The sequence below is a fragment of the Armigeres subalbatus genome, chromosome 3 (genome assembly GCF_024139115.2).
Source record: "Armigeres subalbatus isolate Guangzhou_Male chromosome 3, GZ_Asu_2, whole genome shotgun sequence".
Lineage (NCBI taxonomy): Eukaryota > Metazoa > Arthropoda > Insecta > Diptera > Culicidae > Armigeres > Armigeres subalbatus.
This window is the reverse complement of record NC_085141.1, coordinates 368,951,968-368,967,560: the sequence shown is the minus strand read 5'-3', so window position 1 is coordinate 368,967,560 and position 15,593 is coordinate 368,951,968. Positions and strand designations below refer to the sequence as shown.

Sequence of the window (15,593 nt, the reverse complement as noted above, 5' to 3'; positions counted from 1 at the left end):
GATTACAATTACTGTTGGTGGAGTGCATCTGTGGAAGCAAGGATGTAAGGCAGGAGAGTAGAGAACAACTAAATAGCACCACAAGAAGTTTTATTTTTTCTGCCGAACACGTGTGCCTTTCGGTTTTGCCTCCAGCAGCGAACAGCACTGTTATCGGTGAGGGTTTCCAACATGGTTTACCCGTTCAGTGTGGACGCATGAAATAGGACCTTAGATAGATTTAAATTTGTATGCACAATCAATCCAGGTCTCCAGGGTGTTGAAATGTAGAAAAATGTCACCATATGAACCATAATTCAGTTGTGAAGACAAAAGCTGTTAACAATGGTAGTGATGTAAAAATACATTCCATCAAATTGTTAACACAAATCGTTGTCAAATGACATAAATATCATGGCATTTCGTGACATTTTTGCAAATTTGCTCTTTTTTCCCATACTTTGTATTCAGAACAATGATCCGTTACACAAACTAAAAGGGTCCTTCAAGCGTTGCAATTCCATATAAAAGGAAAATTTTTTAATGCAATTTGACATGCTCAGTTTGAAATCAGCAGGAATTTTTAAATAATATTCTAGTTTCTTGGGATACGGACGAGAATCTTTCTATTCAAAGAGACACTTGATAATAAGTTCAGGATAATCACTGAACAGAATAATATTGAACAGAGAATAGACGGCTCAGTGCTGGATCTGAACGTGACTAAGAAGCAGTTTTCACCAAACTGCCTCCGAACGACACGGTTCTACGATTTGAAACATCGCAAAAAGCAAATGTGCTACGCCCGAAAGCTAGGCAACCGGCACAACGAAAGGGAATGACGTTTAGAGTTATAAGCCGATGCCCTTACCGTAATATGGGGTGAAATATGAATTGTTGTTTTGGATTCAATTTTTATTTCACTGATCAAGAAAGGTACATTTATTTGTCCTAAACGCTGGTGGTTGTTATAGAGATAGTGAAAGTTATAGAGTGATACAATGTGAATGCCATTTATGCACATGAAACAAAAATTTCAACAAAAAAACAAAATAATCCACCTAGCGATGATGATGCTTTTTTCCCTTTCTCGTTTATTTTAAAATAAAATGTTTGTTTGGTGTATTGTTTATTGTTTATTGTTTATTGTTTATTGTTTATTGTTTATTGTTTATTGTTTATTGTTTATTGTTTATTGTTTACTGTTTATTGTTTATTGTTTATTGTTTATTGTTTATTGTTTATTGTTTATTGTTTATTGTTTATTGTTTATTGTTTATTGTTTATTGTTTATTGTTTATTGTTTATTGTTTATTGTTTATTGTTTATTGTTTATTGTTTATTGTTTATTGTTTATTGTTTATTGTTTATTGTTTATTGTTTATTGTTTATTGTTTATTGTTTATTGTTTATTGTTTATTGTTTATTGTTTATTGTTTATTGTTTATTGTTTATTGTTTATTGTTTATTGTTTATTGTTTATTGTTTATTGTTTATTGTTTATTGTTTATTGTTTATTGTTTATTGTTTATTGTTTATTGTTTATTGTTTATTGTTTATTGTTTATTGTTTATTGTTTATTGTTTATTGTTTATTGTTTATTGTTTATTGTTTTTTGTTTATTGTTTTTTGTTTTTTGTTTTTTGTTTTTTGTTTTTTGTTTTTTGTTTTTTGGTTTTTGTTTTTTGTTTTTTGTTTATTGTTTATTGTTTATTGTTTATTGTTTATTGTTTATTGTTTATTGTTTATTGTTTATTGTTTATTGTTTATTGTTTATTGTTTGTTTATTGTTTATTGTTTATTGTTTATTGTTTATTGTTTATTGTTTATTGTTTATTGTTTATTGTTTATTGTTTATTGTTTATTGTTTATTGTTTATTGTTTATTGTTTATTGTTTATTGTTTATTGTTTATTGTTTATTGTTTATTGTTTATTGTTTATTGTTTATTGTTTATTGTTTATTGTTTATTGTTTATTGTTTATTGTTTGTTTATTGTTTATTGTTTATTGTTTATTGTTTATTGTTTATTGTTTATTGTTTATTGTTTATTGTTTATTGTTTATTGTTTATTGTTTATTGTTTATTGTTTATTGTTTATTGTTTATTGTTTATTGTTTATTGTTTATTGTTTATTGTTTGTTGTTTGTTGTTTGTTGTTTATTGTTTATTGTTTATTGTTTATTGTTTATTGTTTATTGTTTATTGTTTATTGTTTATTGTTTATTGTTTATTGTTTATTGTTTATTGTTTATTGTTTATTGTTTATTGTTTATTGTTTATTGTTTATTGTTTATTGTTTATTGTTTATTGTTTATTGTTTATTGTTTATTGTTTATTGTTTATTGTTTATTGTTTATTGTTTTGTAACCGTTGGTACAACCGCTCTTTCCTCCTGGATTCCGCCGACATCAAGAAGAGCATCCTCTACTCCCGGAGGATTTCGCTCCGCTCTACACCCCGGAGCAGCTGGCTCCAATATTCAGCCAACTTGCGGCTCGGCTTCGAAGCTGCAAATCCCGGTTCAACCAGATCTACACTCTGGGCCTTTTTGTCATTGAAAATGGCTACTAGGTTGGGTCTGTTAAATATGAACGCTTCCTCGCTCAAGAGCAAAATCATCGAGCTCAACGATTTCCTTCAAGAGACGGAGATTGACGCGGCTTTCATCACCGAAACCCACCTGAAGCCCGAGGTAAGTGCAACAATTCCGGGTTTTAGACTGGTGAGGTTCGATCGAACAAGCTCCAGAGGGGGAGAAGTGGCAATCGCTTTGCGAAGCAACATCGCCTGCCGCCTGCTGCTGAACTTCAAGCTCAAATTCATCGAAGCCGTTGGAGTGGATGTCACCGCCTCCGTTGGAGTCGTCATTTTCATCGTGGCTTACTGTCCCACACAAGCCAAAGTCAACGATGGCACGTCGGCCGAGCTACGAAGGGATATAGTCAAGCTCACTCGGCGGCAGGGGCAGTTCATCATCGCCGGAGACCTGAACGCAAAGCACCAATCGTGGGGAAACACCGTCTCAAACCGGAACGGAGTCGTCTGGTCCAACGACGAACTAGAGGGCCACTACACCATCCTGAGCCCTGACAGCCCTACCCGGTTGACACGGTCCGGGGCCCATGCAACGCTCGACATCTTCATCACGAACATGCACGATCACGTCTCCCAGCCGGTCGTCTTCCAGGAGCTCAGCTCGGACCACTATCCGGTGGTGGCGGAAGTTGGAACTTCAGTGAATCGGCACGAGCTAACCCGGCGAAACTATCATCGAGTGAACTGGCAGCGGTTCCAGCAGTGCGTCGACAACACCATCGATTACGAGGTGCGTCCGGAGACGCCGGAAAGTATCGACCGCCAGCTGTGCGCCATCGAGGAGGCAATCTCGGTGGGTGGCCAGAGAGCAGCATGTCCCGACGGTTCGGCAGGTACTCACAACTCATTAAACATGGATACACTTACCAAAAATTTGATTCGATTGCGGAATGTCACTCGCAGGCAGTTTCAGCGTACTGCACTGCCTGAGCTTAAGGCACGCTGCATTCGAATCACAAAAATTATCAAGGCCAGAATGGTGGACCTCAAAAATAGCGACTTCTCGATTAAGATCCGCACTCTCCCAGATTATGCTAAGCCGTTCTGGAAAATGATCAAAATACTAAAATCCAAGCATCGGCTCATTCCATCTTTGATTCCACTAGACAATAATGGCTCTAAGGATCGCTTGATAACTCCTGCAGAGAAGGTCACTGAAATAGGTCGTCACTTTGTCAGCTCACACAATCTTGGGCATAACATCGTCAGTCCACACGAAGCAGCCGTCAACGAGCATGCTAACAACATCCATCCATTTGATTCCCAACGACTTCTCGGAGGAGTTGGAGATCTCAGCTGGTGAATTGACGGTCTATATCAAATCATCGAAGAACATGAAGGCCTCAGGCTTCGACAGCATCCTGAATCTCGAGCTCAAACTCATGAGTGCTCCGTTCTTTGAACGCCTCTCGCTGATCTTTAATCAGTGTCTCAGCTACTTCCCATTGTCCTGGAAGTCAGCGAAAGTCATCCCCATCCGGAAGCCTGGGAAGGATCGTCCCATCAGCCTTCTCTCATGATTATCCAAATCTCAACATCTTACCCGAGAAACAGTTTGGTTTCCGACGCGGTCGGTCAACTGTACATCAAATGACTCGAGTTACCAAAGTCCTCAGACGGAACAATCTTGTCTCAAAAACATTCGGCATGGCCATACTCGATGTCGAGAAGGCATTCGATCTTGCATTTGACAATGTATGGCATGGTGGCCTGGTGTACAAACTACAACGCTACAATCTTCCCAGCTACCTGGTGAAAATCATCAAGCATCCTCGGGCCCCTGCTTTTCAATCTGTTCAATCTGTTCTTCCAGACGCGCTTTGTGATTTTACAAACCACAATAAATTTTTCAGCGGTCCCCATCCATTTTCATTTTCGAGCAGTCTTCCAGAAGGGGGTTCTTACAATGCGAGCCACCTTGCTTGTGATTCCTTTCAAACCATTAAATACTGTTTAGAAGAGCCGAGATCTGTCAAGAAGAGCCGAGTCATGGCTTGCTGCTCACCACACGTAACTCACTGAAACTCGTCTACTATAAAAGTGTTGCCCTTGGAATAATCTTGTTAATAAATGTTTGGTAAAAATTACACTTTAAACCATTGAATTAGTGATAATTACTTTTTTGTTGTTATTTTAACCAAAGACAAAAAAATCAAGACTGGTTATTGCCGGCTCACTACTCTAATACCTCAACAGCAGCGCCATCTCTTGTTCGTCATTGAATGTTTTCTGATACTGTCAAGCCATCACACACACATACATAAACTCATGCTTCGATATATTCCAGCTTCCAGCATGATTGATGGTATGTAAACAAACCGGCTTTCGCTGCCTGGCACTGTTTGAAAACAACGCGAGTTGATCGAATGGCGAATTTCACACCGGCGGACGTCGTCCTTTCCCTGCTTGATCGGTATGGAGCAGGTTCCCGTCCCAAAGATGACCCATTTTTCACGGAAGGAAATTTCTACCTCAAAAAGTTCGTCAAACTGGGCGTGCTGAGTGATCTGCCCCAACAGGCAGACAACGACGGGCTGCAGGCTGAATCGTGAGTTGCAATAGATCTAAACATCCGAAAAGCTTGGTTATAAATGGTTATAAATTTCAGAAGAATCGTGTGCAACGTACCGGACTGTCGGTACAGTTCCGCGTCCGTGCAGGACTATGAATCGCACTACAACTCCCAGCATCGATACTCGTGTGGAGAATGCAAAAAGACGCTTCCCAATGCGCATCTGTTGGATTTACATTTGTCGGAAATGCACGATTCGTATTTTGCTGCACAGGTTCAATCCGGAAAGCGCCCCATGGTAAGTACCGGAGATATTGTTATTTCTTGGAAAGGGATTACAATACCAAATTTTCAATACGACTTATCTGCTTTTGTAAACAAAGATTCGAACTTCAAGTAGTCGAAGCCTTCATTTATGACGTATTCATAGTGTTGGTTTGCGTGGGAGTGCTATTAGAACAATAATTATTATTGTTCATTATCCCTATTGTGAGTTGTTTTATCAAAGATTTTATGAAATAAACCAATATCCAACAACATGTGCATCACCTTTCATGCATTTTTTAGAACAGCCTTCAACAGTTGAAACGTTGAAACCTTTTGCAAACCAAACCAATTTAAGTTAAAAATTTGTCAAACTTAAAATTTTGACATATGCCATTTGTGATTGTCTATGAAACATTTCAATTCAATTCTTTTAAAAGTGTAATTTCTCCAAAACTAATATTCAGAATTTAAAAAAATATAAGAAAGAAGAATTGGAAATCTCTTTGAAAATTTCAATGTCGTAAGCGTACCATCAAGAGATATTCTAAATACACTTCGTAGAGTTTCTCGTTCGCCTCAATCTCTGACATTGAAATCAATTTCATCCAATGCAAATTTCCTCATTTAAAATTGTATTTTACAGTTTTCATGTTTTCTGGAAGAATGTAAACACAAAAGCCAAACCCCAGAAGAACGACGAGATCATTGCATCAAACAGCACAAGTTTCCTCACAACTTCCGGTTCGATCAGCGTGTTTCTGCTCATAAGATGCCTCCGCGGCTCAGGGCCTCACTTTCGGAATCATCAACCACAGCGGATATGGAAATGGAAACTAGTGCCGAATGCTTTTCTACTTCGGCGGCAAAAAATACAAAAAACTTCAACTTCGGCCATTCGAAAGTTCGATCCTTCAAAGCCGGGAAAACTGTTAAAAAATCTGATATTTTGGAAAGCAATCGAATGGTGGTTGATTTGTTGGAAAGTCTGCCTACGGAATAACAGTTTTGATTTGTTAATAAATAATTTATTTTGTTATAATAAATAAGTTAAATAAATATGAATAAATAAATGCTTTATCAGAATTTGTAACAGAACGCGTTTCAAGCTTCGTTATCGACATCTTCCGAGCTGTATTCTTCGTTCAGGTAGTCTTCACCTGGATACTGCGTAGTGACATTCCCCAACTGTAGTCTCAAGCTTGTCATCTGCTCGTGCTCGTCAGTAGTCGACTGCGCTGTGCTCGTCGTGGCCATTGTCGTCGTAGACGACGAAGAAGTCATCATCGATGGCGGTAAAATCTCGCAGTTCCGGCCTTTGTACCCGGACGGACACTCGCATTTGAAGTTTCCATCGTCCTTTATCAAAGAGGTACATTTGCCATCATTTTGACACGTGTTCGGATTTTTCTCACAGTAGTTCAACTCCTCGTCACACACCATTCCTCCCCAACCTGGTTTACAGTTGCATTCCCATGGTCTGCGGCAATCACCGTTCTTGCATCCAGGATATGGGTGACATTTGCCACAGTCTTCACCCATCCATCCCACCCGGCAACGGCACTCTCCGGGACGTCTGCAATACCCGTGATCACGGCTGCAGTTCTTGGCACAAATGGCTGAAATGGAACACGGATGAAAATCTTCGATTTTTTACAAAATAAGGTAGAACCTACGAGTTTGGCACAGAATTCCAGTCCATCCGGGTAGGCACTTGCATTCCAGAGGTTTGGTACACGTCCCGTGCATGCAACCTGGCAGGACTTGACAATCACGGCACGTAGGGCCAGCCCATCCAAGCCGGCAGCGACACTCCCCGGGAGATTCGCAATATCCACGAGACGGGTGACAGTCGTCACGGCACATGGCTGTAATGATCAAAAGTACAGTTTCTGTATCACGCATCCAAGATTCCCATCATACTCACGTTCCGAACAGAAGATACCGTCCCACCCCTTGTGGCAGACGCACTCGAACGACACCTGGCAGCCGCCGTGCTGGCAACCGGGCAGCGGAATACAGCGGTTGCAGTTATCGCCGTAGAAGCCAAGCTTGCAACGGCACTCGTTCGGTCGTTTACAGTAGCCATTCATCGGGTCGCAGCCCTTCTTGCAGATGGGCACGTCGCAAAGGTCTCCGGTCCAGCCCGGAAGGCACTTGACGTCCCCATTGTCGTCGCACACGTAGTGCGAGTACTCGTTCTGGGAGTTGGGTATTTCGCAGGCCTATAGGAAAAGGTAAGTAGAATTGCTGAATGATTTGTAAGAATAAAATTTTATATATTCATGACACAAAACCCATACGAAAACGAATAATAAGAGTATTGTGTCAACCACTCAAGTAAGGGAAAATCGACACTCTCTCTGCTTCTTCGCTTTTCCATCATGGAAACACATATTGGACATTATTATCAAAGCTTCCGTGAAGTCAACATTTACTCTCAGATTCTATGTCACAAAAAAGACGTAAGTCCTACGTCAAAATAGCATATTTCAAATGGTCGTAGAGCTGTTATAAGTTACTTTCATAGTAGCTTATTCCTGGTACATCACAGAGATATTATGACACAAGTTCTTTTAGACGTTTTTGTAGTTTATGATGCTATACCGCGAGTCCTATCCCAACAAAAAATTTGGCTGAATAAGATTGTTTTTTAGCTGAAGAAACCTATATTTAACTAAATAAGCAATTTATCAGCCTGCAATGTTTGTTGGGATTGATATACGGTACATACTTCACATTACTTTGAGGTGCATGAACCAAGTTTTAAAAAGGGGATGTGGATGAAGTATTTTTTTTTGTTTATTAATATACTAGCTTTATGTACCCGGCCTTGCTCGGAATTGCCAGTTTGATTCGCAGTTTTTTTTTTCACAATCGGAAAATGAATAAACCAATTGGTCAACAGGATAATTGCGTTATCTTATCGATACTTCATCATTTGATCAAAAGAAGGCAGATTTCATTTGAAAACATTGACTGATTTTGGAAAAGGGAGCGAATCCATAATCGCCATATTCCGGGCAAACGTCTATTTCTAAAGAAGGACAAACATCCACCGATGCCTTATTCCGAGCAAACGTCTATTTTTAAAGAAGGGATCACATTCACCATCCAGAAGGAAACACATTAATCATTGCTTTTTACGTTGGGCAAACCATGATTTCGATAAATGGTTGAATTGATCGATAACTAAACAATACAATAATGGGTTCAGAAGTTAGGCTGGAGCACACACACAAACATACAAACATTGAGTTTTATATATCTCGGCAACTTATTCAAAACGACGTATGTGATTTTGTAAACAAAGATGCATACGTCGATTTGTCAAATATGATGACACTCCCACGCAAACCAATACAACGAACATGTAGCCGAAACCTCCCCCTACCTGTATGTGGCGATAGTTTGCGTGGGAGTGCTATCAGATTGCAGAAATCAACGTTTAAATTTTTGTTTACAAAATCACATACGTCACATACGTTGAATAAGTATCCGAGATATATAGATAGCTAATAGCTGTATGTACCCGGCCTTGCTCGGAGTTGCCAGTTTAATTCGCAGTTTTCTCACAATCGGAAAATGAATAAACCAATTGGTCAAAAGGATAATTGTGCTTTCTTATTAATACTTTATCATTCGATTAAAAAGGCAGAATACATTTGAAAACATTGACTGATTTTGAAAAGGGATCAAACCCAAAATCGCCTTATTCCGGGCAAACGTTTATTTCTAAAGAAGGAAAAACATCCACCGATGCCTTATTCCGGAAAAACGTCTATTTTTAAACAAATTTACCATCCAGAAGGAAACACTTTAATCATTGCTTCTCACTGGGCAAACCATGATTTCGATGAAGTTTTGAGTTGATCGATAACTAAACAATACAACTCCCCACACCCGCCTCTTTCCCCCCTTAATCCTTAAACCATGTATGCTCCAAATTTGACTGAAATAGGCTAAAGGGAGATCAGAAGTTACACTGAGGTGATTGAGAGCTGAACAATGCTAGTCCCTCCACAACCTTCCCGTTTTCAAAATATCATCCCTATCATCTTCGCCTTCTTAAGAAAAATTATTGAAATCGGTTGAAATCGGGCAAGGGGTACAGAAGTTATGCTGGAACATTGGATCATTGCATACCTTGCTTTTGTTTATTAATCTTTAATCATAATCATATAAATTCCATACCTTTTAAAATTTGTAATAAAGGTTACTCGATTATGGATCACTATGCAAATCATTCAATTTGATCATTCATAATCATCAATCATTAATCATATCGATCGTTAATCATTAATCATACACATAGTGTATCAACATTTAATCACGATCGGTAATTGATAATCATACTCCAACGGTTTTTTTACATTATTCATAATCGTTAATTATTGTCAAAAATGAATTGAATCGTTAATCATTATCAGTCATCATTGTCAAAAATTAATAATTCATTAATCATAACCTTTAATCATAGGTAACTCTCAACCCCCAGGACTAATTCCAACCAGATTAAATGATTTAATCATTTAATCTGGTTGGAATTAGTCCTGGGGGTTGGGAGTTACACTGAATTGCTCGTTTCATAAAGACAACCCCTTCCCCTTTTCCCCTCCCTCTTTTCTCAACGACCATTTCACCCCATTTGTTTTCTTCTCCTTGGGATAGAGAATGTGTGTACCAAATTTGGTTGAAATCGGTACAGGGGTTCAGAAGTTACACTTAATCGCCCGTTTTCTGAACAATACCCCTCCCTCCAGATCCCTCCCCCCTTGTCCAAATTACCCTCCTGTACGATCGGCTCCTCATAGTGAATATGTGTACAAAATTTGATTGAAATCGGTCCTGGGGGTTGGGAGTTGCACTGAGTTGCTCGTTTCCCAAAGACAACACCTCCCCCTATACCCTCCCCTTTTTCCCAATGACCATCCCACCCCCTTTGTTATATTTTCCTTATGATGGAGAATGTGTGTACCAAATTTGGTTGAAATCGGTACAGGGGTTCATGATTTACTTTGAATTGCCCGTTTTCTAAACAAAACCCCTCCCTCCAGACCCCTCCCCCTTTCCCAAATCCCCTCCCATATGATTACCTCCTCGTAGTGAATATGTGTACAAAATTTGGTTGAAATCGGTCCTGGGAGTTGAAAGTTACACAGAATTGTTCGTTTTCTGAACAAAACCCCTCCCACCACCCCTCCCCCTTTTCTACATGACCATCCCACCCCTTTGTTAACTTCCTCTGAGGATAGAGAATGTCTGTACCAAATTTGGTTGAAATCGGCCAAGTGGTTCAGAAGTAGTTAGCGAACATACATACATAGATTGGTTTTTATATATATAGATTTTGGCTTTTTCAGTCTGATATATTCAAACGGGTTTATATTCGCATTGCCCGACGTTTCGGTCCGTTTATTGGGTCTTTTTCAAGGGAAAAGCTGTCTGCCGTTCTTCGTACACTTAACAACTATAAACATATATGCTAGGATTGAAGCTTCTGGTATTTGAACACATAATTTGACTGTCATTAACATAATTTTTACATTAGATGAGACACTGTTTAACATCAATACATACACTGTACACTAGAGTGATTCAAATTTTGACTTTTTTGCTCCCCTATGCCTAAACGATGGCATTTGCCATTTTAATAATCGTCCTAAATTTTTAGCTAATTTGGATGTAATTTGACTGAGCACAAGCAGTTTGAAGCTTGTATGAAAATCACTATGAAAACAGAAACTTTTGAAAAAAACTGTTCTGCATTATTGCCCATTAAGCTCTAAACATGTATGAATACGTTAGCAACATAGGAAATTTAACAAGGGAAAATATCGTCGTTGTTGCTAAACGATTTTATGCTGGTAACAAAAGTTATTGAGGAAATACTGAATTGTGGGAAATTCAATTTAACACGTAAAAGAATAACATCAATATCAATAATGAGCCTTTCTGTTTTCTTTATAATTTTGCTCACAAAAGTCAGATTGCTTCGCAACAACAACTAGCTTTCGGCTTAGGATCTATTCTATGATGGCGATGTGTTAAATATATTCAAATAGATTCTGGGTTGCTTCACGAAACGATCCTTTACATAAGTGGCAATTCTCATAGTAATTTTCATATAACCTTCAAACGGCACGTGCACAACCAAATTACATCCAAATCAGCTAAAAATTTGGGAGGACTATTAAACTAGCAAAAACAATCGTTTAAGCACAGGGGAGCGAAAAAGTCAAAATTTGAATCACTCTACTGTACACTTAATGACTCGACAAACGGATAATTTGAAAAATAGTGGTGAGTAACAATGGTGGCTTGGCTATATCGACTCATTTGTTTCGACAGCTGCACAGCTGATCTTGTGTTGACTGGGAACAAACCTGGCACGATGGCCCTCCGACGAGGCAGGAGGTTTGCGTAGGCCCAATAAGCCGCTTGTAAAATCAGAATTACGAACGACATCAGTGATAATACTACTCGATACAATCGGCAACGTAGGTACCTAGGCGACGTATAAAGGATCACGAAATCATTCGCGGTTGAGTGAAATTAGTCTCCGACATGTTGTCTCGGGCAGCAGGGACTACGTCCAAGGGCTTGACGATCCCTCTCCAGGCCATCTGCGAGTTGTGGCTCAAAATGGCACTGATGGTTGGATGGTTGGCTTACATGTTTTACACTCGCTTGGATTCTGCTACACTCAAACAATGGGAGAACCACCCAAGTAACAAATCTAGAGCTACTTGGTTTTATTTAAATTTTATAATGGTTTTATTGAAGATATACTCAAAGCTTGTGAATTTATAACGGTCATGTATGATACCACGGCTGTCTAATCTTATTACACGGTTGAGGTTATCAATAAAACCGTTTTAAACTAAGCTAATAAACTCAAAATATTCACTACTTTTTTGATTCATGAAGTGACGTAAGATTAAAAAAAAAATTGAGTTGCTCTTTTAAATGCTTTTCGTAAGCCCTAATGTTGTCTTACAACCAACCATAATAAATCAAATTGGTTAATGTCAAGTTGTAATAAATCTGTCATGATCTTGTATTACTTAATAGGCAAAATTGTAAACCAATATATTATATTTATTATTTGATGCCTTAATGGATACAAAACTTCAATATACAAATTCCCACATTTGTGAGATACTGTGAATATAGTCGAGTAAGCGATTATCAATACAGATTAACGGCAAATCTGTCGAATCGACCAACTTCATTACTTTCAAGTGCAATGCGACAAATAAATGCACGAAAACTTGTTTTATATCTAATGGAAACCCATAATTTGCCTAATACTGATATGTATACATCATAACTCAACAACTGTGATCGTTAATGTTTATTTGTGTTGTGTAAATTACCGTCTTGTGGCAGTCTAACAATGAAATAAAAAAAAACCAAGCAATGATCATCGCAATATGATTTACAGCCCTTAAATAAATTGAATATATTACATCTTTACATTGAATTTTCGTTCATTTATTCATAAAATGACAAATATTTAGTACACTTATATATCAATTCGAAGAACTTTGTGCTTGAACATATAAAAAGAGTTAGGAATCTGATAGGTTTAATTCTTCAATGGCCAGTTGCCTCGATATGTTCTTCCTCTAGGGCACATTCATTCTTCGCAAGTTGCGAATTTGGCAGGAATAAGTTAAAATCCTTCTTAATGCCCAATGGACTTTTGGTTGCCGTTTTCCGGGCAACTTTTTGAACTGCCGGCTCAACGTTTTCTTATATTTCTGTGTCCGGTGCCGCCTCCATGCGTTCCAGCCCCAAGTTCGCTTCGGCATATGTTCGAAATTCGCGTTTTGGTATACACGCCATTTTTTCCCAGCTTTCACTAGGGACAGAATCTTCGATCAGGCATAATCTGCCGACAGCCGATTTCTTGGGCCAGCGAAGAATGCCAATGCCAGACATAGCTCTCCGTTTTCTATCGTCTGGACTATTTTAAACGGCATCACTCTTCGAAATTACTTGCCAAAATCGACAATTTTATTTTTCAGTTCGATTCGACAGATAAAACGATTTGCTGCAACTTACAGACACGCTTATAAAACTTTACATGAAAAGATTTTTTTTAGTTATTTGTTATTTTTTTTAGATTTTGATTTGACATTCATTAAAATAATAAAGCTTATCGGTTTAATTGTATACATATGGTATTATTCATTTCTTTCAATATAATTGAATGAATGAATATGATTTATTGCAGTAAAACGAGTCAACCCAAATTTATAAACAAAATATAAACCAATTTTTGGTATTCTACAACTCATGAATACAGGAGAATTTTGATAACGTGTTAAAGTTTACCTATAATATTTCCGTTAGATGGCGCTCCGTTTAAAATCAAGACAAAATTTTAAAAACGACTTATCTGCTTTTGTAAACAAAGATTGACGAATCTGATAGCTCTCCTACGCAAACCAACACCATCAACAGGTAGCGGAATCCTTCACCTACCTATTGATGGTGTTGGTTTGCGTAGGAGAGCTATCTGATTCGTCAAATCGTCGTTTGAATCTTTGTTTACAAAAGCAGATAAGTCGTTTTGAAAATTTTGTCTTGAAATGTAATTTAGGGCTTTAGGGCATCTTTAGTAATGTTACAGTTACAGTTATATTTATTTCCTGAGTTTTACATTTTATAACTGTCAAAGATGGGGCCCTCCTTAGCCGTGCGGTAAGATGCGCGGCTACAAAGCAAGACCATGCTGAGGGTGGCTGTGTTCGATTCCCGGTGCCGGTCTAGACAATTTTCGGATTGGAAATTGTCTCGACTTCCCTGGGCATAAAAGTATCATCGTGTTAGCCTCATGATATACGAATGCAGAAATGGTAACTTGGCTTAGAAACCTCGCAGTTAATAACTGTGGAAGTGCTTAATGAACACTAAGCTGCGAGGCGGCAATGTCCCAGTGGGGGATGTAATGCCAACGAAGAAGAAGAAGAACTGTCAAAGATATAAAACAAGAAATGCATCTTCAGTAGCAGTTATAAGCTGCTCATGTTTTATACTGGAAAACGATAAAATGATCTCCCGAGGCCAATTCAAATGTCAAACTGTTATGATGTCGATGAAATAGTATTTTTTATAGCTGATGACGTCATCTTTTATTGTTTTTTTGTCGGTTCCGAGTTAGTCTTAAATGTGTCGTACGATAACTCTTTTTGCATGGTACGGGAGTGGCCCTGGTCAATGAGTTCTACCGGCATTTACATAATTATCAGAATTTATTCGTCAGAAATCGTGGAGAGCAGTTGCATGACACGTTTTGAAAACACATGATTTTCCCTTTCCCGTTAGTGCAGGTAGCGCGTGAATTAGGTACCTACTCGTCAAAACCTTATTTGTTATTAAATAACACAAATTTTGTGATATTTTGTTGATAAAAGTAAAACGGAAATCATTTCATATCAATGAATTATTAGCAGTGGCTGGTTTCCTATCCGCCGCTGCCAGCATCCAGGCGCTATCGTATATGCGTAAATAGCCAGCATTAGTTAACCGCCAAAAAATTGTACGGCGAAAGACATTTAACGCGGATTTTCTCAAAAGTGGGAACTTTTTCGAGAAAAATATTTGGTACCAGTTATGTAGGAAGGTATCTGCTACTACGCTTAACAAATACGTTTTCGATAAATACTGATTTCAAAAAGTTAACTTATAGTGTGCCGCTGTTAACACTCTCAATATGGGTGATTCATTCATACATACATTTGTTGAAGGATATCCTAATGAGATTAATGAAATCTGCAAAACGAAAGCATGGACTGAATAGTAGGTAATTTTTTGAAGGCGCTTGGTGCGATTTGGCAGAACCCCGGCCATTTGTAGAAAATCATTGAAGCCATTCAAAACCAATTTTTCAACCCTAAGGCTGCCTCACACCTCGGGAAAATTTTCCAGCGGATTTTGAGCCCCATGTATTTTAAATGGGGCCGGGATTTTGATTTTCCGTGTCCAAATTCCGAAAACATCGCATATGCAAAAATGCATGGGGAAAAAAATCCGCGAACCAAATTCCCGAGGTGTGAGGCTACCTCTAAACCGATTTTCTTCGACATTCGACAGCTTTCCCAGTTGATGACTCGGTTGATGACTCGGTTGATGACTACCAAATTTCCATACAAGTGATCATTGCGTTCAAAAGTTATTAAGAAAATAATGGTTCAAACCATAAAGGTTGATGTATTAGCTTATTGAGAGAA

The 15,593-nt window shown here is 38.3% G+C and overlaps 2 protein-coding genes across 2 annotated transcripts in view; one reads left to right on the top strand and one right to left on the bottom strand.

The window, feature by feature from the left end:
• The first annotated feature begins 4,878 nt into the window (after positions 1-4,878).
• Positions 4,879-6,450, top strand: LOC134226402 (protein lethal(2)k10201). The gene is made up of 3 exons (XM_062707162.1): positions 4,879-5,124; positions 5,185-5,386; positions 5,999-6,450. Exons 1-3 carry the CDS (start codon positions 4,943-4,945, stop codon positions 6,353-6,355), a joined length of 741 nt encoding a protein of 246 aa, XP_062563146.1. The 5' UTR covers positions 4,879-4,942; the 3' UTR covers positions 6,356-6,450.
• Positions 6,358-15,593, bottom strand: part of LOC134226401 (delta-like protein B) — a 33,149-nt gene continuing 23,913 nt past the window's right edge. The window contains exons 2-4 of the mRNA XM_062707161.1: positions 7,280-7,577; positions 7,029-7,220; positions 6,358-6,971 (exon numbers count right to left, since the gene is read on the bottom strand). Coding sequence (XP_062563145.1) covers positions 6,457-6,971; positions 7,029-7,220; positions 7,280-7,577 — 1,005 coding nt within the window. The 3' untranslated portion in view covers positions 6,358-6,456. The remainder of the gene's footprint in view (positions 6,972-7,028; positions 7,221-7,279; positions 7,578-15,593) is intronic.